This window comes from Mobula birostris, chromosome 4 (genome assembly GCF_030028105.1).
Source record: "Mobula birostris isolate sMobBir1 chromosome 4, sMobBir1.hap1, whole genome shotgun sequence".
Classification (NCBI taxonomy): Eukaryota; Metazoa; Chordata; class Chondrichthyes; order Myliobatiformes; family Myliobatidae; genus Mobula; species Mobula birostris.
In genome coordinates this window covers 26,174,238-26,199,980 of record NC_092373.1, presented here as the reverse complement: position 1 = coordinate 26,199,980, position 25,743 = coordinate 26,174,238, and the positions used below count along the sequence as shown (strand labels likewise).

The 25,743-nt window shown below is 36.4% G+C and overlaps 1 protein-coding gene across 3 annotated transcripts in view; it reads left to right on the top strand.

The window, feature by feature from the left end:
* The window catches only part of u2surp (U2 snRNP-associated SURP domain containing), a 109,820-nt gene that overhangs the window by 12,598 nt on the left and 71,479 nt on the right, over positions 1-25,743 (top strand). For all 3 annotated transcript variants that reach the window (XM_072255019.1, XM_072255017.1, XM_072255018.1), the window contains exons 3-7: positions 5,317-5,415; positions 6,526-6,640; positions 9,635-9,753; positions 15,711-15,778; positions 16,278-16,393. In XM_072255019.1, coding sequence (XP_072111120.1) covers positions 5,359-5,415; positions 6,526-6,640; positions 9,635-9,753; positions 15,711-15,778; positions 16,278-16,393 — 475 coding nt within the window. In that variant the 5' untranslated portion in view covers positions 5,317-5,358. The remainder of the gene's footprint in view (positions 1-5,316; positions 5,416-6,525; positions 6,641-9,634; positions 9,754-15,710; positions 15,779-16,277; positions 16,394-25,743) is intronic.

Below are 25,743 nucleotides of genomic sequence, written 5' to 3'. Positions count from 1 at the left end.
AAGCTTTAGCATCACTCCAAAGTAATAAATCTCCAGGAGAAGATGGTTTTCCACCTGAATTTTATAAAAAATTTAAAGATTTATTATTTCCTCTTTTTATGGAACTAATACATCAAGCAGAAAAAATACATAAACTTCCAGAATCTTTTTCAACAGCAATTGTAATAGTATTGCCCAAAAAAGACAGAGATCCTATGAAACCAACATCATACAGGCCTATTTCTTTATTGAATACGGATTATAAAATAATAGCAAAAATTTTATCGAATAGATTATCTAAATATTTACCAAAATTAATACATATGGATCAAACAGGATTTATTAAAAATAGACAATTGGCAGATAATGTAACCCGGCTACTCAGTATAATTCATTTGGCACAAAAAAGGGATGAGAAGAGTATAGTAGTAGCTTTGGATGCAGAATAAGCATTTGATAGATTAGAATGGGATTTTTTATTTAAAGTACTAGAAAAATATGGGTTAGGAACATCTTTTATAAATTGGATTAAAACTTTAAATTCTAACCCTAAAGCTAAAGTAGTGACAAACTCTCAAATTTCAACACCATTCCAGTTAAAAAGGTCAACTAGACAAGGTTGTCCACTATCACCTGCTTTATTTGTATTGGCGATAGAGCCATTAGCAGAACTAATTAGAATTGATCCAGATACTATGGGTTTTAGAGTTAATCAGGAGGAATATAAAATTAATCTTTTTGCCGATGATGTTTTGATCTATTTAACAAACCCACAACATTCGTTACATAAATTATCTTCCAGATTGGATGAATATGGGAAGGTATCAGGTTACAAAATAAATTGGGATAAAAGTGAAATTTTACTTCTTACTAAAGGAGACTATAGTCAATGTCGATTAGTAACCCAATTTAGATGGCCGGTAAGTGGTATAAAGTATTTAGGTATAAGACTTGATAATGATGTAAAGAATTTATATAAATTTAATTATTTACCACTATTGAAAAAAATTCAAGAAGATCTTGACAAATGGATGATATTACCAATAACACTAGTAGGTAGAGTCAATGTTATAAAAATGAATATATTTCCTAGATTACAGTATTTGTTTCAAACATTGCCAATACAATTGCCACAGAAATTTTTTCAAGGTTAAATAAATGTGTGAGAAAATTTCTTTGGAAAGGTAAAATGTCAAGAATATCATTGGAAAAATTGACATGTAAATTTGGGTTAGGAGGGTTACAACTTCCAAACTTTAAAAACTATTATAAAGCAAATCAACTTAGATTTATTGCATCTTTCTTCGATGATCGAAAACCAGCATGGATTAAAATAGAACTAGACAAGATAGGAGAAAATAGACCTGGAGATTTTATATATAAATGGGAATCTAAATTGATACGGGAAAAGAAAGAATCTCCTATATTAACGCATTTGATTGATCTATGGAATAAGATAAATGTTGATAATGAAACACAGAAATCTCTATTAGCAAGGAGGCCTTTGTTCCAAAACAGACTTATTCCTTTTACAACGGACAATCAACTTTTATATAATTGGTACCAAAAAGGGATTAAATTTATAGGAGATTGTTTTGAACGAGGTATATTGATGTCATTTGAACAATTAAAGGATAAATATAAAATATCTAGTAATACTTTCTTTTGTTACTTTCAATTAAGGGCTTACTTAAAAGGTAAGCTGGGTCAAACAATGTTTTTGCCAAAACCTAATGAAATTGAAATTTTAATACAAAAAGGGAAAATTAAAAAATTTATTTCTTGTATGTATAATTTGATTCAAGAACAGACAATTAAACAAGGAACCCATAAGTCAAAGCAAAAATGGGAAACAGATCTGAATATTAATATTGATGAAACAAATTGGTCAAGACTTTGTCTTGACAGTATGACAAATACAATAAATGTTCGACTTAGTACAATATAATTTTTTACACCCATTATATATTACACCGCAAAAAATAAATAGATTAAATTCAAATCTATCTGATAAATGTTTTCGGTGTAATCAAGAAATTGGTACTTTTTTACATTCTACTTGGTCTTGTTTTAAAATTCAACCCTTTTGGATAAATTTAAGAATCTTATTGGAACAAATTACTGGAACTCAACTTCCACATAACCCTGTATTAGTTCTATTAGGTGATATTGAAGGGATAAAACCGAAACTTAAATTGAATAAATACCAGAAAGAATTTATAAAAATTGCATTGGCAGTAGCTAAGAAGACTATAGCAGTTACTTGGAAATCTGATTCGTATTTAAGTATGGATCGTTGGAATAATGAAATGGCTAGTTCTATTCCACTCAAAAAAATTACTTATAATTTAAGAGACAAATATGTAACATTTTTGAATATTTGGCGCCCTTATTTACAAAAGATAGGATGGCATATTTAAGTGCTCCGATAAAGACTTTGGTCACTTGGGGAAAGTAACGAATAATTATACCAAATTTATTTTGAATCCCATGGAGCATGTGGAAACCTTCCAATACCCAGGCGGCTCTTTTCTTTCTTTCTTTCTTTTTAGGTAGGACTTTTTATGGGGGGGGGAGGGTTAAGGGGAGGGGGGAGGGTAGATTCTATTTTTTCATGTATTCCTTTTGAAAATTCAATAAAAATTATATTACAAAAAAAAACATAACATCCATCTTTTGTACTCGGTACATTGATTTATGAAGGCCACTGTGTGAAAAGTATTCTTTACAACCCTATCTACCTGTGACTCCACTTTCAATGAATTATGTACCTGTATTCCAAGATTCCTTTGTTCTCCCACACTCCATGGTGCCCTGCCATTGTTCACTGTGTAAGACCTACCCTGGTCGGTCATACCAAAGTGCAAAACCTCGCACTTGTCTGCAATAAATTCCATCTGCTAGTTTCTCAGCCCATTTTTCCAGCTGATGCAGATCCCTCTCAAGCCACGATAGCCTTCCTCACTGTCCACTACACCCCCAGTCTTGGTGTCATCCATAGTTTTGTTGATCCAGTTAACCATATTATCCAGATCATTGATATAGATGCCAAACAACAAAAGACTCAGTACCAATCCCTGCGGCACATCATTAGTCACAGGCCCCCAGTCAGAGAGGCTGCACTCTATGACCACTCTGGCTTCTCCCACGAAGCCAATGTCTAATCCAATTAACTACCTCATCCTGAATGCCAAGCAACTGAACCATTTTGACTAGCATCCCATGGAGAACTTGTCAATGCGTTCCATGCAGACAACATCCACTGCCTTGCCTTCATCCACCTTCCTGGTAACCTTGCAAACTAAATAAGCTTGGTTAGATATGACCTACAACACATGAAGCCATGCTGACTATCCTTAATCAGTCTATGTACATCTAAATGCTTGTACCTGGTCTCTTAGGATACCTTCTAATAACTTTACCACAACTAATGTCAGACTCACTGGCCTATAATTTCCTTGTTTCTGTTTAGAATCTTTTTTACATTAGCTAGCCTCTAATCCTCTGGTACTTCTGTCACTAAGGATGTTTTAAATATCTCTGGTAGGGCCCCGGCAATTTCTGCATTTGGCTCCCTTAGGGTCAGAGGGAACATCTTGTCAGGCCCTGTGGAATCGTCCACCCTGATTTGCCTCTGGGTAGCAAGCACCTCCTCCTATGTAATCTCTACAGGGTCCATGAAGTTGATTCTTCACTTTGCCTCACTTCCATAGACTCTGTATCTATCTCCCAAGTGAATACAGATACAAAGAATACATATAAGATCTCCCCCATCCATTTCAGTTCCACACATAGATTACCATTCTGGTCTTCTAGAGGACCACATTTTGCCTCTAGCAGTCCTTTTGCTCTGATCATATCTGTAGAATCCCTCCTTAGGATTCTTCTTCACCTTGTCTGCTTGAGCAACTTCATGCTTCCTTTTAACCTTCCTGATTTCTTAAGAGTTGTCTTGCATTTCTTGTACCCCATAAGCACCTCATTTGTTCCTACTTGACTATACCTGCTATGGACCTCCTTTCTTCTCTCGACCAGGGCCTCAATATCTCTTGAAAACCAAGGTTCCATATACTTTTTACCTTTACCTTTTATTCTGACAGCCACATACAAGCTTTGTACACCTTTGCCAGAAAATAGCCTGTCCCAATCCACATTTGCCAGATAATTTCTGATACCATCAGAATTGGCTTTTCTGCAATTTATAATGTCAATCTGCAGACCAAACCGATCTCGTTGCATATTTACTTTGTGGTCGCTGGATGCAAAGTGTTCCCCTACGCAAACTTCTGTCACCTATGTGTCTCATTCCCTAATAGCAGATCCAGTATTGCACAGTCTCTCTGGGACTTCTATGTACTGATGAAGGAAACTTTCCTGAACACATTTGACAAACTGTGTCCCACTGAGTCCTTTTACAGTAGGGATTCCCAGTCAATATGTGGAAAGTTAAAATCACCTACTTTAACAGCCTTATGTTTCCTGCAACAGTCTGTGATCTCTCTACAGATTTGTTCCTCTAAATCCATGGGACTGTCAGCTGGTCTGTAAGATAGCTTCATTAACGTGGTCATACTTTGTTATTTCTCAGTTCTGCTTCTAAATATTGCTGATGATATTACATTACATATAATAGGGAGGTAGTTTAATGCCACTTCTTTATCTGGAAGTGTCATTTTGTTAGTCTAAGGGGTACAAGTGCTCTTAATTTCTAATCATGAATACTCAACAAAGTACTTCAGAAAGTAACAAATGGTTACAGTGTTGGAGCAGAGCCATTAATCTTGGTTGTTTTGTGTTCACAATGTTCTACATTTGAACTGTGGGCACAGTTGCATCTGCTCTTTGCAATTGACATAGAAGTTTTTGGTCTTGTCACAATTTTTCAACTCACAATTTGAATTTTAACACAAAAATATACACCTATAGTATTTTAATATACTTTGGCTTGCATTGCTGTAGCTTTTTATTTGAACCAAGTTGATTTCAAAATCTGCTTCTATCACATAGCTTTTGTATAAGATAAATAGGGTACAAATATCAGTGTCCATAGAAAAAATACTAAAGTTGGTAATTAGTTTTGTTTTTGTCACGTACTGTAGCGAAAAGCTTTGATTTGCTTGGTATACAGACAGACTGAGTCAAGTCTATTCACAGATGCTAAAGCTGTTGTTAGGTTTTCTATTATGTGGAGGGTATACAGTCGAAAATGTTAATATCATCCAGGTGTTTCTACTTGTTTTGTATGATTCACCTTTCTAAAACAAAATCACATTCTGGTGAACATTGCTCTTTTGTGTGTTGGTTCTGATAAATTGTGATAATTGTTCTTTTATCCAGTGAGTGCTTTATCAACAACAAAAAACCCAGAGCCCCGGCAAAATGACTTCCTCAAAAAGGACCCTCAGTAAAAAGGAACAGGAGGAAATTAAAAAGAAGGTATGGAATCTTTAGGACTTGCAGGATATATGTATGGAAAACTCAATAGAAACATGGGAAGAATTGCCAGATTTAAATGATCAGTCTTGGAAATGTACAGATCTATTTGTGCTTCCGTAAAGTGTATCAAGCCCCTCCCCTTGGGGAAAAAGTAGGAATTTTGTCAGTTACTTTTTTTGAACAAAATGGATCAGTGATTATTATTTGCAGTATAGTTACAGTAAATGATTTCCCCAAATGTAGCTTTTTTCATTCTTATTATCTCTTTCCTGTGAGGTGTTCATTTTTGGTCTCTGTTTTGGAAAGGTTGCTAAAATATACACCTAGTCAGGCACCATTTGTGGATGCAGGAATTGTATCAAATCATAACAATTCATTAGAACTATTTATCACTTTTAATTCTTTAAATTTTGGACATAAAATCAATTTTTTGAATCTCTAAATTTTAAAAATCCATTAATTTTGAAACTGACTTGTTTAAGCTTTTTGCCTGCAAGGATATTGGGAATGTCGTAGGCAGTTTCTTTTGAATGACCATGTCCACTTTTACCTTCAGTAAAAGTTGGGATTGGAGAACAGACTATTACAGCACACCTCAATCCTCTCGTAATCCTATGATTGAAGTTGTGGACATAAATGTATTGGTTTACTGGGTAGAACACAGTGACAAGACCCCTGTACTTTTATTCCATTTCTTTCTGTCAACTGCTTTAAAAACTCTAGAAATGAAAAACAGAGGCAAACTACCACTAATCTGAGATGACTTAATTGGGCATGGAACAGAATACTTTGATCTGTCTGGCTGCAGTATTGCCTTTGCCAGCTGTCTGCTGATAATAAGCCTTGGGTAAAAGTGAACAGTGCAGTGTTATGAATAAAAAAGCACATTAGTTTCTAAACCATGATGTTTGGACTCTTGGTGATTATCAGTTCTGTGCTGAATTAATGTGCATATTTAATGCATGCATAATGAATTTTGCAGTTTATTATGGATGCCACTATTTAAAGCAATTTAATATGTAAAGTGCATTCGGTAGTTAATTGATTTTAAATATATTAATTTTTATTACACATGGAAGTAACTAACAATAAGCTATTTGTATCCCCCAGGAAGATGAGAAGGCAGCAGCGGAGATATATGAAGAGTTTTTGGCCTCTTTTGAGGGGGCTGACTCCAGCAAAGTAAAAGCTTTTGTAAGAGGAGGCATTGTAAATGCAACAAAAGGTAAATTTAAAATGCTATGTCTATCATACTTTTAATGTAAAAGGAAAGTGACTCAAGTCATGTTATAATTCCTTTTCATAAAGCTTATAACGTCCATATTTCAGTTCATATGTGAACTATTCCATGTCAGTAGGATTTAATCTCAGCAAAAATGGTGCAAAGTAGACTTCTGTTTGGCCAGGAGGTATTGTAATATTCTCAACGATTTACAGTTTGTGTTTTCCGGATATGCTTGCCCTTGCATTTGTGAGATCTATTATAAACTTTCTATAACTCGAGTATCCCAAACTACTTTAGCATATTGAGCCCAGTAAGTTTCATCAGTGTTCCAACCTGTTTTCTTGGGGAAGTGTTAGCATTATTGACACTTGCATTTCTATAGCAAAACTGTTATTAGTAGATATCTAAAATGAACAGGTTATATTAAACACCTGTTTCAAACATATAAAGTAGCTAAGAATATTGCAGATTCTACATGAATTCCTTTGATTTTGTTGAAGGTGCAATTCTGTCACTCATGGCAGATGATGAATTTCCAGAAGCTAGGGGGATAGTTAATAGGTAGTTTGAATTGTAGTATTGATTTTTTAAATTACACTTATTTGGTGTAGTAATACAAGCAGCAGTTTTTGAAACTTTTCATTTGAATATATTGGAGACAAATTAAGATTTGCTTGGATAACAGTTGGAAGGATCGTTGCATCCTATCAAAAAGTCTGAAAGATAGTAATGCAGATAATGATCATGCTGTGATTTCCTCTTTGGACATTTTTAAGTCATGGAATGTTATTACTGAAGTTTCCTTTGGAATTCAGTTGGCCAGGAATTACTTACCCATCCAAGAGTTCAGGTGTATCCATGAGCTATGCACAGGTATTTGATATTGGCTGCCAGAGCTTACACGTACGTTGTATGCTATAATCATCTATTCAGGTAAAACTAAGGCATCCATTAGTCATATGCAATAGCATATTGCCCAATAAAGTTTACTTGAGATGAACAGAGGAATGGGCCCTTCAGCCCACAATGCTGGATTAATCTAATTCTCTTCTCTTCCGCATGTCCGTGAACCATATCCCTCCATTCCCTGCATATTTATGTGTCTACCTAAAGGCCTCTTAAATGCCACTACCATAATCTGCTTCCACCACTCTCCCTAGCAGCTTATTCCCAGCGCCTACAGCAGGAAATAAAAGCACAGGTCATCTCCTTTGAACCTCCTCCTGTCACCTTAAATGTATATACATGGCATTACTACCTTGAGATAAAGACTCTGACTATTTAACCTATCAATGACTCCCATAACCTTAAACTACTTTCAACCTCTGCTCCAGAGTAAATATCCCAAGTTTGTCTAGCCTCTCCTTGTACAAACGTTTGTAGTTTATGCCCTCTAATCTGGGCAATATCCTGGTAAATCTGAGTACACTTTCCAAAACAAGAAGTTTATGACCAGAATTAAACATAAAATTGTTGGAAGTCTTGAGGCAAAATGCATTGTGATCTTCTGTGTGTGGCTAGGGTGTGGTTGGGAATTGTACGTGAACTTCACCCCGAGCTACCTGCCAGCCTAATCATCATATGGGAGCCCAAGCACAGGAGGATGAATCCTGGGCGCCCTCCCAAGACTATGGTCAACACGCTCCTAGAAGACAGCGGCGCAGCTAATGTAGATGAACTGAACACACTGATGAGGGAGAAGTGGAGAGTCCATCATCGTGCCCGACGCCGGCCTCTGAGGCCTGAATCGACGTAGTAGTAGTTCACACCGGAATGAAGTGCATTTGGAAGATGGAAAAGGAATTGAGCAAAAAGATTTAAACTATCCCTACATAATTATTATAAGCAACACACACAAAAGTTGCTGGTGAATGCAGCAGGCCAGGCAGCATCTCTAGGAAGAGGTACAGTCGATGTTTTGGGCCGAGACCCTTATAAGAGTGCATTTAAACTAAAGCCAACAAGGAATTTTTTTATACAGTAAACCTTAGTAACGAGGGGTACAGTGCATGTTTCTAATCTGCATTCAATGAAAATTGTGTCATTTAGGAGAGCAAGAGGTTGTCAAATGAGAAAGAAATCTTTAACAATATGATGGCATTATTTTAGAAGAAGTTCGAATAGGACTTGTAAGATGCTTAAACAACGTGGCCCATTTGGTTTAACTTTGACGCTGTGGGCGCTTAAAGTGGCTTTTCCATCCAACAATTTGCATCCAGTCTAATTGAAAATAATTAATTTTTCAACCACCAATCCAGTGATTCTGGTCTCTCTTTGTGCGTTCCTCTGACTTCTTCTCTTACATCTTGGATTAGACACTTACATCTTCTCTTACATCTTGGAGTAGCACAGTAGATTTTGGTAGATAAATCTGATAATAGGAGAGAAGCAGTTGGTAGAAGTATGTTTGCACAAGTTGGAAATTTTGTGTGATGTGTGTCTGAACTGAACATATTAAATAGGTTTTGGGGAGGAAGGCACTGATTATGTGGTAGATTGTACTTAAAAGAGAATTTCCTACATACTTTATAGATTTTTGTTGAAGTTTTACATATAGATTAATGAGGAAAAAAATTAGGTCTGGTGCTAATTATCTTATAAATGGACCAAAAACTAATTTTTCAGTATTTTGGAGTTATCTGATTATCATTTATGAATAGCATTTTGAATGGATTGCTAATTTGGAATAACTTGTCCATCAGTTTCTGAATTGATAAGTTGGCCTAGGCAGATAATATGCAATGTTAATTATTAAGATGAACGTAGTATGAAAGAACACAGAGTTGGAGGCAGTGACTAAAGTAAGCAGTTCTTCTTTCAACTTTTAATGAAAATGGTTATGAGCAGAACATCTGTCATCAGGCTGCTTAGGATTGTATAGAAGCTTCCAGGTGTTAGCACTAGTTGGTCATAAATGCACTTGTTACCACAGCTTGAATCCACTGTTCGTGAGAAAAATACTTAATAACATAAAATTTATTCTTGCATTATTAGAACGATTCGAGGAACAGAAAGGAAAGCTATACAAGCCTTCTACACGGGTTCCTGAAATAAAGAACGTAATGCCAGATAAATCTTCTCCACCATCTTTCGTATCTGATCCCAAGAAGCCTGTAAGTGTCATATTTTAATTAGTCTAATGCATAAATACAAATTTGCACCGCACAAAGTCAAGTGTCCTGCATTTAGTGAGTATAGTGGAAAACTATCAGCTGGTTTGCCTGATAGTTATAGAAGAGATATACTGCTTAATCCAATTTTGAAATTCTTTGTCTGTAGTCTTAGTCTATGGCATTTCAAGTACTCATTTTAGAACTTTTTATCGTGCATATGAGAAATTCTGCCTCCATTGCCTTTTAGGCAATTGAATAATTTCACCCAATACATGTACAGACTGCCTTCAATTTGTGTCCTCTTGAAATCGACCAATTTCTTAAAGGAAATGGGTTCTTCCAATCAATTCAATCTTTCCCCGTTCCCCCTCAGCCTGCTGCCTTCCATTCCAAAGAAGAAAATGTCATCCCATCCAATCTGGTGTCTGGAATTTCTCCAGTTTTGAAAATATCCTAATCTTTCTAAATGGAAAGAAATTTTCTCTCCTGATTATCATGTCTATAGCTGCTCTTGTTTAGCTGCTTGTTTGAGCAAATATGAGGTAAAACGATTAGTAGAGCATCATTTATTAATGGCAAAAATGTATAGCTAAGTAACAGTAACTGATTTAGCAATATCTTGAGATCAGAACACAATACTTCAGTTTTTAAGGTGTCCTTGCTATGTACACTACACTGTCTCCTTCCAAAAAGAGAGATCTGCACAAGCCAACTATTTACATAGATTGGGGGACAATTTTGTCATGAATCTCTGCTTTATCTGCAAAACATGGAATTACACTGGCCAACCATTTTAATTCCTATCCCCATTCTTGTTCCAACATGTTGGTCCATGGCCTTCTCTTCTGCCACGATGAGACCACTCTCAGGTGGAGAAGCAACACTTCATATTCCATCTAGGTAGTCTCCAACCTGATGGCATGAACGTCGATTCCTCTGACTTCCTAGAATTTTTTTTCACCTGCTTCTCTCTGCTTCAATTCCCCACTCTGGCCTCTTGCCCCTTATCACCTGCCTATCATCTTCCCCTTGTACCTCCTTCTTCCATGGTCTACTCTTCTCTCCTATCAGGTTCCTCCTTCTCCAGCCCTTTGTCTTTTCCACCTATCACCTCTCAACTGCACTTCCCCTCCCCCACCCACCTGGCTTCACCTATCACCTTTTAGCTTGTCCTCCCTCCCTTCCCCTCACGTTCTTATAATATCGCCAGCATATGTTGTGAAATTTGTTAACCTTGCAGCAACAGTACAATACACGATAAATATATTTAGAGAGAGAAAAAACAATTACAGTAAGTATATACAGTTGCAAGAAAAAGTGAACCTTTTGCAATTAACTGGTTTGCTGCATTACTCATAAAATGTGGTCTGATCTTCATCTAAGTCACAATAATAGACAAACACAATCTGCCTAAACTAATGACACAAAATTATATTTTTCATGTCTTTATTGAACACATTGATTATTCATTTGCAGTCCAGAATGGAAAAAGTATGTGAACCCTTGTATTTAATAACTGGTAGAACCTTCTTTAGCAGGAATAACCTCCACTGAATGTTTCCTGTAGCTGATGATCAGACTTGCACATTGGCAAGGAGAAATTTTAGACTATTCCTCCACACAAAACTGCTTCAGTTCTTCAATACTTCTGTGGTACCTCACATGAACAGCCCTCTTCAGGTCATGCCACTGCACCTCAGTTGGGTTAAGGTCTGCACTGACTTGGCCATTCCAAAACATGAATTTTCTTCTTTTTAAATCACTCTGTTGATTTACTCTTGTGGTTCGGATTGTGTTGTTGCATCATCCAACTTCTATTCAACTTCAGGTGACGGACCGTGAATCTGGCATTCTTCTGTAAAATGTCTTGATCCAGTTTTGAATTTATTATTCCCTCAACGATTGCAAGCTGTCCACCCATGATGCTTCTTCCACCGTGCTCCACAGTTGGGATGAGGTTTTGGTGTGAAGTGTTGTGGAACACACGGGTGGTCTTGTGCAAATGAGATGTACAGCAGTGTTTTTTTTGGAGAACAGTGGTTTCCTTTGTGGTGTCCTTCCACAAACATTCTTGTTCAGTGTTTTTCTTACAGTACACAGATGAACAGAGACTTTAGCAAGTTCTAGATGTTTATGTGGGTCTTTTGCTGTTACCCTTGGTTTCTTTTTCACTTCCTTTAATGTTGCACATTGTGCACTTGGTGCGATCTTTGCAGGGTGCCCACTCCTAGGGAAAGTAGCAAAAGTGTTGAATATCCTCCATTTGTAGACAGTTTCTCTTACTGTGGTCTGATGAACATTCAGGTCTTTAGAAATGTGTTTGTAGCCTATTTCAGCTTCATTCATCTGTACAATTCTTCTAAGGTCATCTGAAAGTTGTTTTGATTGAGGCATGGTGCACATGAACAGATATTTCTTGAGAAGAGCAGGCTCTGACAGGTGGGCACCTAGCTTTGTATGTCTTATTTTAATAGGGCAGAGCACCTCCACAACCCATACCTCCAATCTCAACTTGTTGAGTAATTAATGCAGAAAACCAGGTAACTGCAAAGGGTTCACAAACTTTTTCTTGCAACTGTATATGTATATTAAATAGTTAAATTAAATATTGGTGCAAAAACAGAAATAAAATGAAGTAATGAGGTAGTGTTCATGGGCTCAGTGTCTGTTTAGGAATCAATAGCAGAAGGGAAGAAGCTGCTGAATCGCTGAGTGTGTGCCTCCAGGCTTCGGAACCTCCTTCTTGATGGTAACAATGAGAAGAGGGCATGTCCTAGTTGGTGGGGGTCCTTATGATGGACTCCTCCTTTCAGAGGCACCACTCCTTGAAGCTGTCTTGGATACTAAGGAGGCTAGTACCCATGATGGAGCTGACTAATTTTACGATTTTCTGCAGCCCACTGATCCTGTGCAGTTGCACCCCACACCCGATACCAGATGGTGATGCAGCCATTTAGAAAACTCTTCCACGGTACATCTGTAGAAATCTTCGAATATTTTAGGTGACAAACCAAATGTCCTCAAACTCCTAATGAAATATAGTTGCTGTCTTGCCTTCGTTATAGCTGCTTTGATATGTTGGGACCAGGTTAGGCCCTCAGAGATATTGAGATCCAGGAACTTGAAATTACTCACTCTCTCCACTTCTGATTCCTCTGAGAATTGGTTTGTGTTCTTTCATCCTATCCTTTCTGAAGTCCACAATCAGTTCTTTGGTTTTATTGTCATTGTGTATAAGGTTGTTGCCTTGACATCACTCAACTAGCTGGTATATCTTGTTCCTATATACCCTCCCATCTCCATCTGAGATTCTGCCAACAATGGTTGTATCATCAGCAAATTTATAGATGGCATTTGAGCTATGCCTAGCCAGACACTCATGGGTGTAGAGAGAGTAGAGCAGTAGTCTAAGTCAACATCCATGAGGTGCGCTAGTGTTGATTGTCAGCAAGATGGAGATGTTATTATCAACCCACACAGATTGTGGTCTTCTGGTTAGGAAGTCATGGTTTCAGTTGCAAAGGGAGGTACAGAGGTCAGGTTCTAAGGGGTTTCAGTCAGGAATGTGGGAATGCTGGTGTTGAGCACTGAGCTATAGTCAGTAAGCTGGCAGATGGTATAGTGGCATCCGCACTGGAACTTGAGGCGAGTGGTTCCAGGTTTGGGTCCAGCCGGCTCTTTGCAAGCTTTCCATCCGTGCTGGGTTGAGCGTCAAGCTAGCAACTTGGTTTCATTTTTAAAAAAACAGACAAAATTGCTCAAGAAACAGCACAGTTGTCACCTGATGCGTCACAAGGTGTGGAGAGGAACAGCATTATCCTGATAAACAGTTTATCCTGATATGTCAGGGTAAACAGCATCCTGACCTATGTAAAACCTACCTAATTTTGGACTCCATAACACTTGTATTGAAAGATAACATTTCATTTACCATCTTATTAATTGCATTACCTGTGTGGTAACCTTTTGCTTTTCTTGTACAAGAACTCCTTCATATATTTCGGTTTTTATAGTCTTGTTTAAATAGTTTTCTTTCTCTAGGCAGCTTCTAGAGTAGATTACATGGTCGGCACAACATTGTGAGCCAAAGGGCCTGTAAGGTGCTGTAGATTTTCTATGTTCTTCCCAAAACAGCTAACCTCATGTTTTTCTACATTATACTTCATTTGTTGACTACTTCACCATTCATCTATAGTTTGCTATTTCTTTGAGGCCTCTTCACAACTTGGTGATCTACACATCTCTGTACCATCAGCAAATTTGGCTATAGGACCTTACAATACCTTCATTGAACTTGTTGCTATAATTTATAAATTATTGGGATTTCACTGATTCCCAGGGTAATCCACTAATTGATAAACTGAAAATGACCCATTTATCCCATCTTTTTTGCTGTTAGTTACCAGATTCCTATTAATGTCAATATTTGTCCCCTAACTCCCAGCACTCTTAACTCTCAGTAATAATGTATTCTGTGATACCTACATATGTTGAGTACACTTGATAAACTTGGTTTGTACAGCCCTCAAACTCTTGTAAATTTGTCCAAATTTGGGTTGGAGAACAATGGTGACTTGATGAATATTGGCTTTTGCCTTCCACTTACTAGCTCACTTTACAGGAAAGAATTATGTGAGAATTGGAAATACATTTTTATTTTGTTTCCTTAATAGGTGAAAGACATTAAAGAATATGTGTCTATTTTCAGATCAGTAATTTATCCAGTCACTTGCACTTGGTTAGTGTGTAGAAATAATTAGGAGTAATAAGTACTCCATCTTGATCATCAGTTGCATGAATTGTTGATCAAGATCAAAGGTATGGTGTTTACTGTGGTTGACTTGAGGCTCAACTTGGTGTTCAGTCTTGGATGTGAGGGCTGACTTCTTCGAAGGTGTTGCTGTGCCTAGAAGTTGTGGAAGAGTAACTTGGCCAATGAAAGAAAAAGCAGATCTTGAATTAGAATGTGTTTGTCACTGCGTGTAATATGATGAACATATCAGTGAGCATTTAGATTTGATTCCTTTTCAGTCTCTGTTAGTGGGTTACTTTCGGAAACTTTGGGCATCCTGCTTGCTTCTCATCAACTTGGACTGCAGACCATTGCTTTTTTTTTGTTTTTTAAGATCACAGTTGAAGCTACTGTGGAATATTAGCCTCGACAAATTCATTGCCTTTCGGACACTGAGAAGGATAAATTAGTAACTTAAAAACAAATAGGAAAATCTTCTGGTGCACAATCAGTTGAAGTATTTCCTAATTCCATGTTTGACATGTACAGTTAGCTCTATGCTAATGCAGCCTGACATCTCTATGCAAAGCTAATGTGTCACTTTCAACCTCACTCTGGTATTTAAACGTGGAAGCTAGCCTGGATTCTTGAGGCCATATAGCTATTGCCTATTATAGGCTAAAAGATTCTATTTGTTATTCAAAACGCAATCTGTTAGTCAACAATGTACACAATCAATATCATGAGTTGATCTGTAGCGTGCTTCAGCTACACATTTTATGTTCTTTTCTGGCAAATTTGGTCCCTTTAAGACTTTCTAAATTAAAATTGTTAACAGTACTTATCTCACAAGAAAGAAAGAACCATACTTTCACCAGTTTTGAAACTGACAAAAGGTCAGAAAATGTTAACTTACTTTATCCTAGTATATTGCTTAATCAGTGGAGTATCAACCAGCATTTTTTAAATCTCAAGTTTCCAGCAGTTGCAATATTTTATTCTTGACTTATTTAAGCACGACCTTTTTACCCATTCTCGGTAGGTTGTGTTTAATTGTTGAATTAAGTGTGGTGGGGATAAATTTGGTGCTGTACTTATAGACATGACAACTAGGCTCTTGTGGAATAGCTTGAATTATTTTTGTTTTCATTGTTAACTTTGCAATTTAAATTTCATAATACTGATGAATACATTGTTTCAAGTTAACTAACTGGATTATTTTCAGCCCCTAAAGAAGGGTGAAAAGGAGAAGAAGAAAAGTAATTTGGAGCTTTTTAAAGAGGAATTAAAACAGTAAGTAAATGTTCATCATTCAAAAAAAAATATATACCTGGTCCTCGTTACCCACTGATTTACTGTGTTATAGTGAAGTTGGCCCCATCTAGATACACACTGAAGAACCATTGTTTGTATATAGTGAATGTTTCCAGACAAAGTTCGTCAAGAGTCTCAGTAATGGTGACAATCATCCTTATTTACATAGCTGGACCTTGTGATTTAAAAAAAATCTGTCACTCTTATAAGTTTCAAAGGATGTAGTTTTTAGTAGAAATTTTTTAGCCATGAAAACATTTTTAATGGTTAATTTGTGTTTCTACAACACTGTTTATTTGAGGAGTATATGGGTACTGAGGAAAATGTTTTAATAGCTGTTTTTAAGTACCTACATAGACTCTGTGCCTCTATCTCTCAAACAATCAGGACTTGGTATACAATAATTCCACTAACAACAGCATTTTTCAGTAGATGAAAACATTTACGTGATATAAAAAGAGTTTAATATTGGTTTCAGAATCCAGGAAGAACGTGATGAACGGCAGAAAACAAAAGGGAGTAAGGATACTTCTTTCAGGCCTAGTCGTTTTGAACCTCTGCCGTCAGAAGATTCTTCGCAAAGTCGCCGCTCTTGTGAGTAAAATCTATTGTTACACCAGAATTCAAACCCCTTTGAGTTTAATTTGATTCTCATAAGAATTTAGTTGTTGGAAGCCAGATATTTCAAAGTAAATTTATTGTCTAAGTATGTGTACAACACTTCGATTTATTTTCTTGTGGGTATTCATACTAACTAAAAGAAACAATAAAATCAATGAATGGCTGCCCCCAACAGACGGACAAACAACCAATGTATAAAAGACAACAAACTGCAAATACAAATACAGAAATAAATAATAACTAAGCAATAAATATCAAGAATATAAGATTGAGTTCTTGAAAGTTAAGTCCATAGAATGCGGTAACAGTGAAGTTGGATGAAATTATCCACTCTTGTTTGAGTCTGATGGTTGATGGGTAAACTGTTTCTGAACCTGGTGGTGTGGGCCCTGAGGCTTCTGTATCACCTTCCTGATGACAGCAGCGAAAAGAGAGCGTGACCTGGATGCTGAGGTTCCTTAATGATGGATGCTGCATTCCTGCAGCAGCGCTGCATATAGATGTGCTCAGTGATATGGAGGGCTTTACCCGTGATGGCTTTTCCACTTGAGCATTTGTGTTTCCATACCAGGTAAATGGGTCTTGTTCTTGAGTGTACCAGATCAATAATATTCTGTTGTTGCCTCTTTTAAAATTTGTACATTGCATAGCATGTGGATTTTTATCATAGTTAATCTTGACGAAGTATATTTATTTTGAAAGCAGGATTCTTCAGAAATACTAAACTCTAAGTGTTAAGATTTTAGCATGGTAAATGAAATGTAGTGTTTGGGTATTGGATGTGGAGTTGCATTTAAAATTCTATCATTTCAAAGCAGTAATTGTGTAGATGTGCATTTTATGTTCAAAAGAGTGAGTAAATATGTGACAAATGCTAAATTTTAGAAAATTTGTAGTTTTTTCAGTTCATGGCTGAATTTGTAAAGTAGCACACTTGGGACTTCAGTTAAATTTTATTTTATTAAAACTCCAACACACTTTGTTCATTTTTAAAGATGTTGCAAAGAAAGTTAGTTTAAGGGAAGTGTGGGAAACAGAAACAGATATGTTTCTACAGAGCAAGGCCAATATAGCTGGGTGAGTTTAAATGTGATGTGGGAACCAGGACCCCACTAAATCGACAGAACATGGGAGCTGTTTCCTGGTGATGAGCCAACAGGATTTCTGAATGCTTGGATAACAGATGTCAGAGTTGTATGGTATTTATAGTTGGAACACTTGGACTCTGCGTGATGACATGTGTTACATAGAAATAGTATTGTCACATAGAATGCCATCATACAACTGAACACTAGGGGGTGCATGAATGCAGTCTGAAATAATCTTGCACCTAAGGGTCAAATTTTCCAAGTTTTAGTGTTGAAAAATTTGTTCCTGTCCCTTCCTGAACTGTTGCATAGCTTGGCCCAATGTATGAGATTTTGGCTGAAAGAATAATGAGCAATGCAGTCTGATGCTCATAACACATATGTGTATTATAGCTGAATATTATGTCATTCCCAATTGAAATATTAATTTTAAATGCACTAAAATTCAGCAGCTGCTGGCAAGGGTTAGTCAAGAAGAGCAAATATTCGTATCAGATTTTGCAGCAAGTCTTCAAGCAGTCCCACTATTCAAGTTCCACTATCAGAAGACTTTTAATATTTCTGCTTACGTTTAGCTTGCCTGCTCTCCCACCTCTGTACCATTAAACAGCTGACATATTCTCTTATGGGATAGTTTTTGGATTGGCGTAAGGCCATTGGAATTAAAACCTCACCTACCTGTTTGTCCACTTGAGCATTCAATTGTTCTCAGTATCCTGCTTATTCACTGGTTATCTTCATTTGAAGCATAGAAGGTGTATGGGCCCTTGTTGCAGTATTTAAATCATATCTGATTTGTAACTAATTTATAACCTTTCATCTGTTTATACAGTTTTTATCTTGCTCTCAATCTCTCGTGTAAAATTCAAAATTGGCTAACGATATTTTTTGGTTTTTAGAAGACTTAGAAATTTCTACCACCCACAATGTAACCATGTTTCCTGACTTCCGTTAGGAAAGGCTCTTGTCTAACTTTTTGACAAGTACCTCAAGGCCCTGAAATACTGGCATTCTGAGGAAGTATTTCTCAACCAGTTTGTGTACCTGGAGATTTCTTTTTTAATATCTTTAGCAATTAAGTCAAATTATTGACTAACTACTAACCTCTTTGGAATGCAACACCAGGTAGTGTAAACTCTACTTATGATTTAACCCGTGAAGACTGGATTTTATTCTAGTAGACCAAGACTAAAAGCAAAAAGTAAACAAAAAAGCCTGGAAATGCTCACTAGGGTCAATTGCTATGAGGATACTGCTGTTGGGGTACTGACTTCATCATTCATTCATTCTTTCTTTCTTTTCAAATCTTTTTATTATTATTCAAAAAAATAACACGAGTACATCGAAGTAAGCAACACTTAAAATATCTCAAGGGAAAAAAAGCATTATTTTAAAGATTGAAAAATTTTTGTGATGAATAAAAAAAAACCATACTAAGCAGAAAAGTGGGGGGGAAACCCCATTAGGTGTACAACCCCGGAGCCATGCATCATACAAAAAGCTTCTAAAGATAAACATCAAACCGCCAGCAAGGAAAAAAAATACCAGAAATTTACAATTAGATCGTGGAGAAAATCTATCAATTAACTCAAATGATAGTAACGAGTAAATGAACCCCATCTTTTCTAAAATCAAATGAAGGTTCAAAGATTCGACTTCTAATTTTCTCCAAACTAAGACATAGCATCACTTGAGAGAACCATTGTGACAAAGTGGGAGCTGATGTATCCTTCCACTTCAACAAAATGGCCCTCCTGGCTATCAATGTCACAAATGCAATAACGTGTTGGTCAGATGCAGAAATACCATAGATATGTTGAGGAATTATTCCAAAAAGCACAGTTAATTTGTTAGGTTGTAAATTAATTTTAAGTGCTTTAGAAATTGTTGAAAAAACTGACTTTCAGAACTGTTCCAGTATAGAACAAGACCAAAACATGTGTGTCAGTGTAGCTGTCTCAGTTTTACATCTATCACAATAACTATCAGTAATAGGAAATATCTTAGTCTCTCTTTTGTCAGATGGTAACGATGTACAATTTTAAATTGAATCAGTGAATGACTAGCACAGACCGAAGAAGAGTTAACCAGGTTCAGAATCCGTGTCCAATCCTCCGTCATAAAAGTCAAATTGAGTTCCTTTTCCCAATCTTGTTTAATCTTAAATAAAGGACGCTTATCCCATTGTAATAATTATAAATTCTTCCAATAGAACCCTTCATCAAAGGATTCATACTTGTAATAATATCTAACAGGTCAGCCTCCAATATATAAGGAAAATTACTTATAAGCAAGACCTCTATCCTTGTTCAACTTTTGTAAGTGACATTTACTAATTCTTGGTCTTTTATTATTCCAAATAAAAGATAAAATAATAGAATCAATCCGATCAAAAAACTTCTTAGTCAAAAAAACAGGGATATTCTGAAGTAAATATAAACATGTTGGTAAAATCATCATTTTAACTATATGGATACGACCGACAAGTGAAAACGTAAGTGGACTCCATCTACTAAATAAGTACTTCATAGGGTCTACCGAGGGAACGAAATTGGCTTTAGAAAGATCCTTATTTTTTTTTAGTAATTATAACACCTAAATATCTAAAAGAATCCGTGACTCTAAAAGGAGTATTATCATATATGGAGACAGATTCATTTAAAGGAAACAGTTCACTTTTACTAAAATTTATATCCTGAAAAATCTCCAAATTCATTGAATAATTTTAGCAAGGCAGGAATAGATTCTTCAGGATTAGATCAGCGGTCCCCAAATACCGGGCCGTAAAGCATGTGCTAAAGGGCCGCGAGGAAACGACATGAGTCAGCTGCACCTTACCTCATTCCCTGTCACGCACTGTTGAACTTGAACATAGGGTTGCCAACTGTCCCGTATTTGCCGGGATATCCTGTATATTGAGCTAAATTGGTTTGTCCCATAGGGGACTGCTCTTGGTCCATATCTCCCCTGCTAAGGTAGAGCGTTCCTAAGAAACCTTTTGTGCTGAAATGGCGTAAAGCGAAGAAGCAATTACCATTAATTTATATGGGAAAAATTTTTGCGTGTTCCCAGACCCAAAAAATAACCTACCAAATCATACCAAATAACACACAAAACCTAAAATAACACTAACATATAGTAAAAGCAGGAATGATATGATAAATACACAGCCTATATAATGTAGAAGTAATGTATGTACAGTGTAGTGGGGAAGATTAAGCCAAAACTGATTTGTGGGAAAAAATTGGCATGTAAGCGCATGCGCACGTCACATATGTGCACGTCACTCACGTGTACGCACACAGGTGCCCGCGCAAGGCTTCATGGTCATGGTAGTCTTCCCTGGGGTAAACACAAGTGTCCCAGGATTTAACTGCTACTTTTGTCCCTTATTTGGGAGTGAGAAAGATGGCAATCCTAACTGTAAAAGACATGTTGAGGTGAGTTTAACCCTACTTGAACACCCCCCCCCCCCCCCCGGTTGGCCGGTCCACAAGAATATTGTCAATATTAAACCGGTCTGCGCTGCAAAAAAGGTTGGGGACCCCAAGATTAGATATATAAACCAATACATTGTCAGTGTAAAGAGAAATCTTATGAATGGTCTCATTCACAAAAATCCCATGAATATTTTTAGCTTCACAAAAAGCAATAGCAAGGGGTTCTAATATTAAATTAAATAACAAAGGACTTAATGGACAACATTGTCTTGTCTCTCGAGAAAGCTGAAGAAAAGGAGACCTGCAGTTGTTAGTAATAACAGTAGCAACAGGAGCTTTATATATCATTCTAATCCAATTATTAAAATTAACACCAAAGCCAAATTTCTGTAAATCATTAAATAAATATTTCCATTCAACTCGGTGGAACGCTTTTTCAGCATCCAAAGAAACAACACATTGTGGAGTTTTAAAAGAGGACGAATATATAATGTTAAATAGTCTCAAAACATTTGAAAAAGAATAACGACCCTTATAAAGCCTGTTTGATCTTTAAAAATAATTTTACCCAAAATATTCTCCAACCGATTGGCCATTATCTTTGACAGAATCTTAGCATCAACATTCAATAATGAAATAGGTCTATATGAGGCACAGTCAGTAGGATCTTTATCCTTTAAAGATCCTACTGATGAAGAGAAGCCTCTTAGAAAGTAGAGGGTAAATCACCTTTCACAAAAGAATCCTTAAACATTTCCAACATATACGGAGAAAGCAATTTTCCAAATTTTTTATAAAATTGTACAGGATAGCCATCAAGTCCAGGGGCCTTACCAGACTGCATTGAAAAAATAGCTCTATGAATTTTGGCTTCAGTAATTTGGGCATCAGGTGTTTTTTGATCCTCAACAGAAATTTTAGGAAAAGCAATCTTTTGTAAGAAAACATTCATTTCAGAAGAATTTACTGGACATTGAAATTTATAAAGTTCAGTATAAAAATCTTGAAAAATCTTATTAATTTCTTCGTATTCCCAAGCCAAGGTACCATCTTTCCTACGAATTTCAAAATTTGCCTTTTGGCTAGCTGTTTTTAATTGAGATGCGAACAGTTTGTTATTTTTATCTCCAAACATATAAAATTGGCTCTTTAACTTAAGCAAATAGCCCTCAATGGGATAAGTTAGTAATAGGATATATTGTGATTGAAGTTCCACCCTTTGTTTGAGTAAATCAATATTAGGGAAAATTGCATAAATATTACCTAAGTCTTTAATTTGTTTTGAAATCTTATCTAATTCTGCTTTAGTCTTTTTTAAACTTAGCTGAATAAGATATGATCTGACCACGTAAAAATGCTTTAAATGTATCCTATATAATTAATTTGGACGTGCCCCCTATATCATTAAAAAGAAAAAAATCTTTTATCTGGGTTTCAATGAAACTGACAAAGTCAGAATTTTGCAATAATGTCTGAGCCATGGTGGACGGGCAAGAATAACATCATCAAATTCAAAAGACAAACTCAAAGGCGCATGATCAGATATAGCAATAGCGTCATATTCACAATTTTTAATACTAGGCAAGAAGCGGGGATTGATTATAATATAATCAATCCTCGTATATTTTTTATAAACCTGTGAAAAGAAAGAATATTCTCTGTTACCAGGGTGCAGATACCTCCATAATTCGATTAATCCAAAATCGATCAAAAAGGGAGTTACTAAGTATCGCGGAGCGATTTGGAAGTCGCTGATTGGTTGAGCTGTTGTCAATCATAGGATTTAAACAACAGTTAAAATCCCCACCCATTATCAACATATACTCATTTAAATCAGGCAGTAAAGCAAATACCTTTTTAAACAAAGAAGGATCATCTAAGTTAGGACCATACAGATTGACCAAAACAACTTTTCTGTTACAGATCACTCCTTTAACAATTAAAAATCTGCCATTAGAATCTGACTCAATATCCTCTTGAATAAATATATCGGATTTAATAAAGATGGACACGCTTTTAGTTTTACTGTGAGAAGTAGGGTGGAACTGCAAACCTCTCCACCATCCAAAAAAATCTATTTTGATCTTCTGCCCTGATATGTGTCTCTTGAGCAAAAATTATATCAGGTTGGAATCGATTAATAATTTTAGTCTTTTTTTTCCTTTGGTGGGATGATTCCAACCACGTACATTCCAACTTATTACATTAATCTGTTTAAGTACCATGCTATAATTTTATTCTACTACTAAATACATGCGCAGAACACATACCAATACGGGATGATCAAAAATGGCGGCGATGAAGAATATAACCACATAGAAAATACGCATGCTCCGGAATCACCCAATGGGGAAAACAACTCCTAACTCTAACCCCACGCCCCCCTCCCAAAAGCCCAAAGGAAAGGCAAGCAACCTGTGATAGAATACAAAGCCTCTGTCTGTACAGAAAAGTTTTTTAAAAAGGATTTTCTTTCCCTCCCCCAGTTAGTTAAAAAAAAAGCCGAGTGACCTTGTAAGAAAAAAAATAAAATCTCAACCAAGAAAAGTGTTTACATTCCAGCATTTATTAAACAAGAAAGAACCAAAATAATGTTATCTCTTAAAAAGAAAAACCAGCGCCATTTTAAAGTTTAACATTAAATCCCCGAAGATTAAATCGGTTATAAGACGCTATAATAAAGCAGCAAAAAAGAACATTAAACCAGATACTAGGTTAAAGAAACAAATCCCTTTATTTCTTTTCTCAGTCGAATGTCCAAGTAACCATTTAAACAGTCATACTTGATCCATAAATCTTCTTTCCAAAAGAAAACCAATAATATGCAATAATAAACAAATCTTTTTTTTATTAGTCTCTCAATGGAATATCCAAGTAACCTTCATAAACCTTTCCAAAATGTGAATAATATATAGATAACCAAACAACCTTTCAGATAGTTCATTCGGTAGCGGCGACAGGTATAGTTTGAACGAAGTCCAGTGCGACTTTTGGATCAAAAAATGTACGAGGAGGAGAATTAGAGGAAAATCTTTAACTCTTGTCAGGTAACACAAAGAAGGAAACAATTTCTTATCTTATGCCTGTTTCATTACCAGAGCAAATCTTGATCTTTGTTCCATTACCTCCTTCGGATAATCTTCATAAAAATGGAGCTCGGATTCCTTAAATCTAAAAACTCTCTGTTTTCTTTCCTGTCGCATTATTTGATCTTTAATTTTAAGGTGATGAAAACAAACCAAAACAGATCTTGGCTTATTTGGGTCTTTAAATTTCGAAGTAAAAGCTCTGTGTGCTCTTTTTATAGCAGGCGGCTGTGATACTGTGGTAGGAAATAAAGTATGAAAAGGCTTAGCAAAGTAAGCAGTTAATTCTCCATCTTCAGCTCCTTCTTGCAGCCCAACTATTCGTATATTCCTTCGGCGAGACCTAGTTTCCAGGTCTATAATCTTATTTTGATATCTTTCCAAACGGATTGTAGCTTCAAACAATTTTTGCTTAGTTATCTTCAATTCCTCTTTGTGTGTAATGACTTGAGTTTCCAAATCTTTAAGTTTTCCCAGAAATGACTTTATTTCATTACTATTCTTTTCCAGTTGGTCTTTAATTGATCCTTTCTGATCTTTAATTGCATTTGGTGTCCGAACGATATCTTTAGCCCAGGGTGGCATTTCATCAGATCTTTCCTTTTGAATCTTTCCTTTCCCATTATCTTTGTCACTAGGTTCAGACAAGTTCTTCCCACTCCTTATAGACATAGACATACTGTTCCCCCTCAAAAATCAGCAAATAAAAATTTTAAATTTGAAGTTTAAACTAGGGGGAGAGAAACAAAACTAAGAGCAGCACAAGATTGCTGCTACTCCATTTGCAGACAGGCGTGGTCTCCTGACTTCATCATTCTAGTAAATCTTTGCTCTCCCTCTGAGGTCAATCGATAAAGTTGCCTAAGAAATGGTGCTCAAACTGTTCACCACATTTCAGATATGTTCTAACCAAGCATTTAGGTTTATGAAACTAATTCCTTTTTATCAATTTAAATAAACTAAGGTTGGATTTAATATTGTTTTCTCGCATTGTCTGTGGTGTTACTTACCAGGTATAAATGCAAACTAATAAATTGGCATATTAACCTTCTTATCTTTACATCTACATCTTTATAATAGTCCTTGATTACGCTCTACGTCAAACTACCAAAGATTATGACAAGCTTTGTTTCACCATAAAACCAGGATGAACCAAAAGGGTCAGACCAGTTATGCTCACAGATCTCGATTTTTGCAGATGACAACGTCCTGCTCTCTGATCAGATGGAGGAAGCACTGCAGCTGCTGACAAAAGTGGAAATTGAGTGCAATAAAGTTGGACTTCTCCTAGGCGCTAAAAAGAGAGTACATGGTGTTTAACTGCGACGAAGGTACTCTCAAGACCGTAAAGAATGATACCATTGAGAAAGTCTTTGACTTCATGTACCTTGGGTCAAGTATGATGAGTTCGGAGAAGGACATAATGATATGGAAGGCACTGGCTTGGAGGGCTATGAACAACAAAAAAGCCTTGCAGAGGGTGGTTAGGGGAGCAGAGAAGGTTATTGGGGTCTGCCTACCTTCTGTCCAAGACCTCTTTCAGAGTCGATTCCTCCGGAAGACACGGTACATCATTAAAGACCCCTCATACCCTCTCCATGAACTGTTCTTCTGCCATCAGGCAAATGTTACAGGAGCATCAAAACTAAAACCACAAGGCTACTAAACAGCTTCCTCCCACAAGCAGTCAGACTGGTAAATAGCTGCTC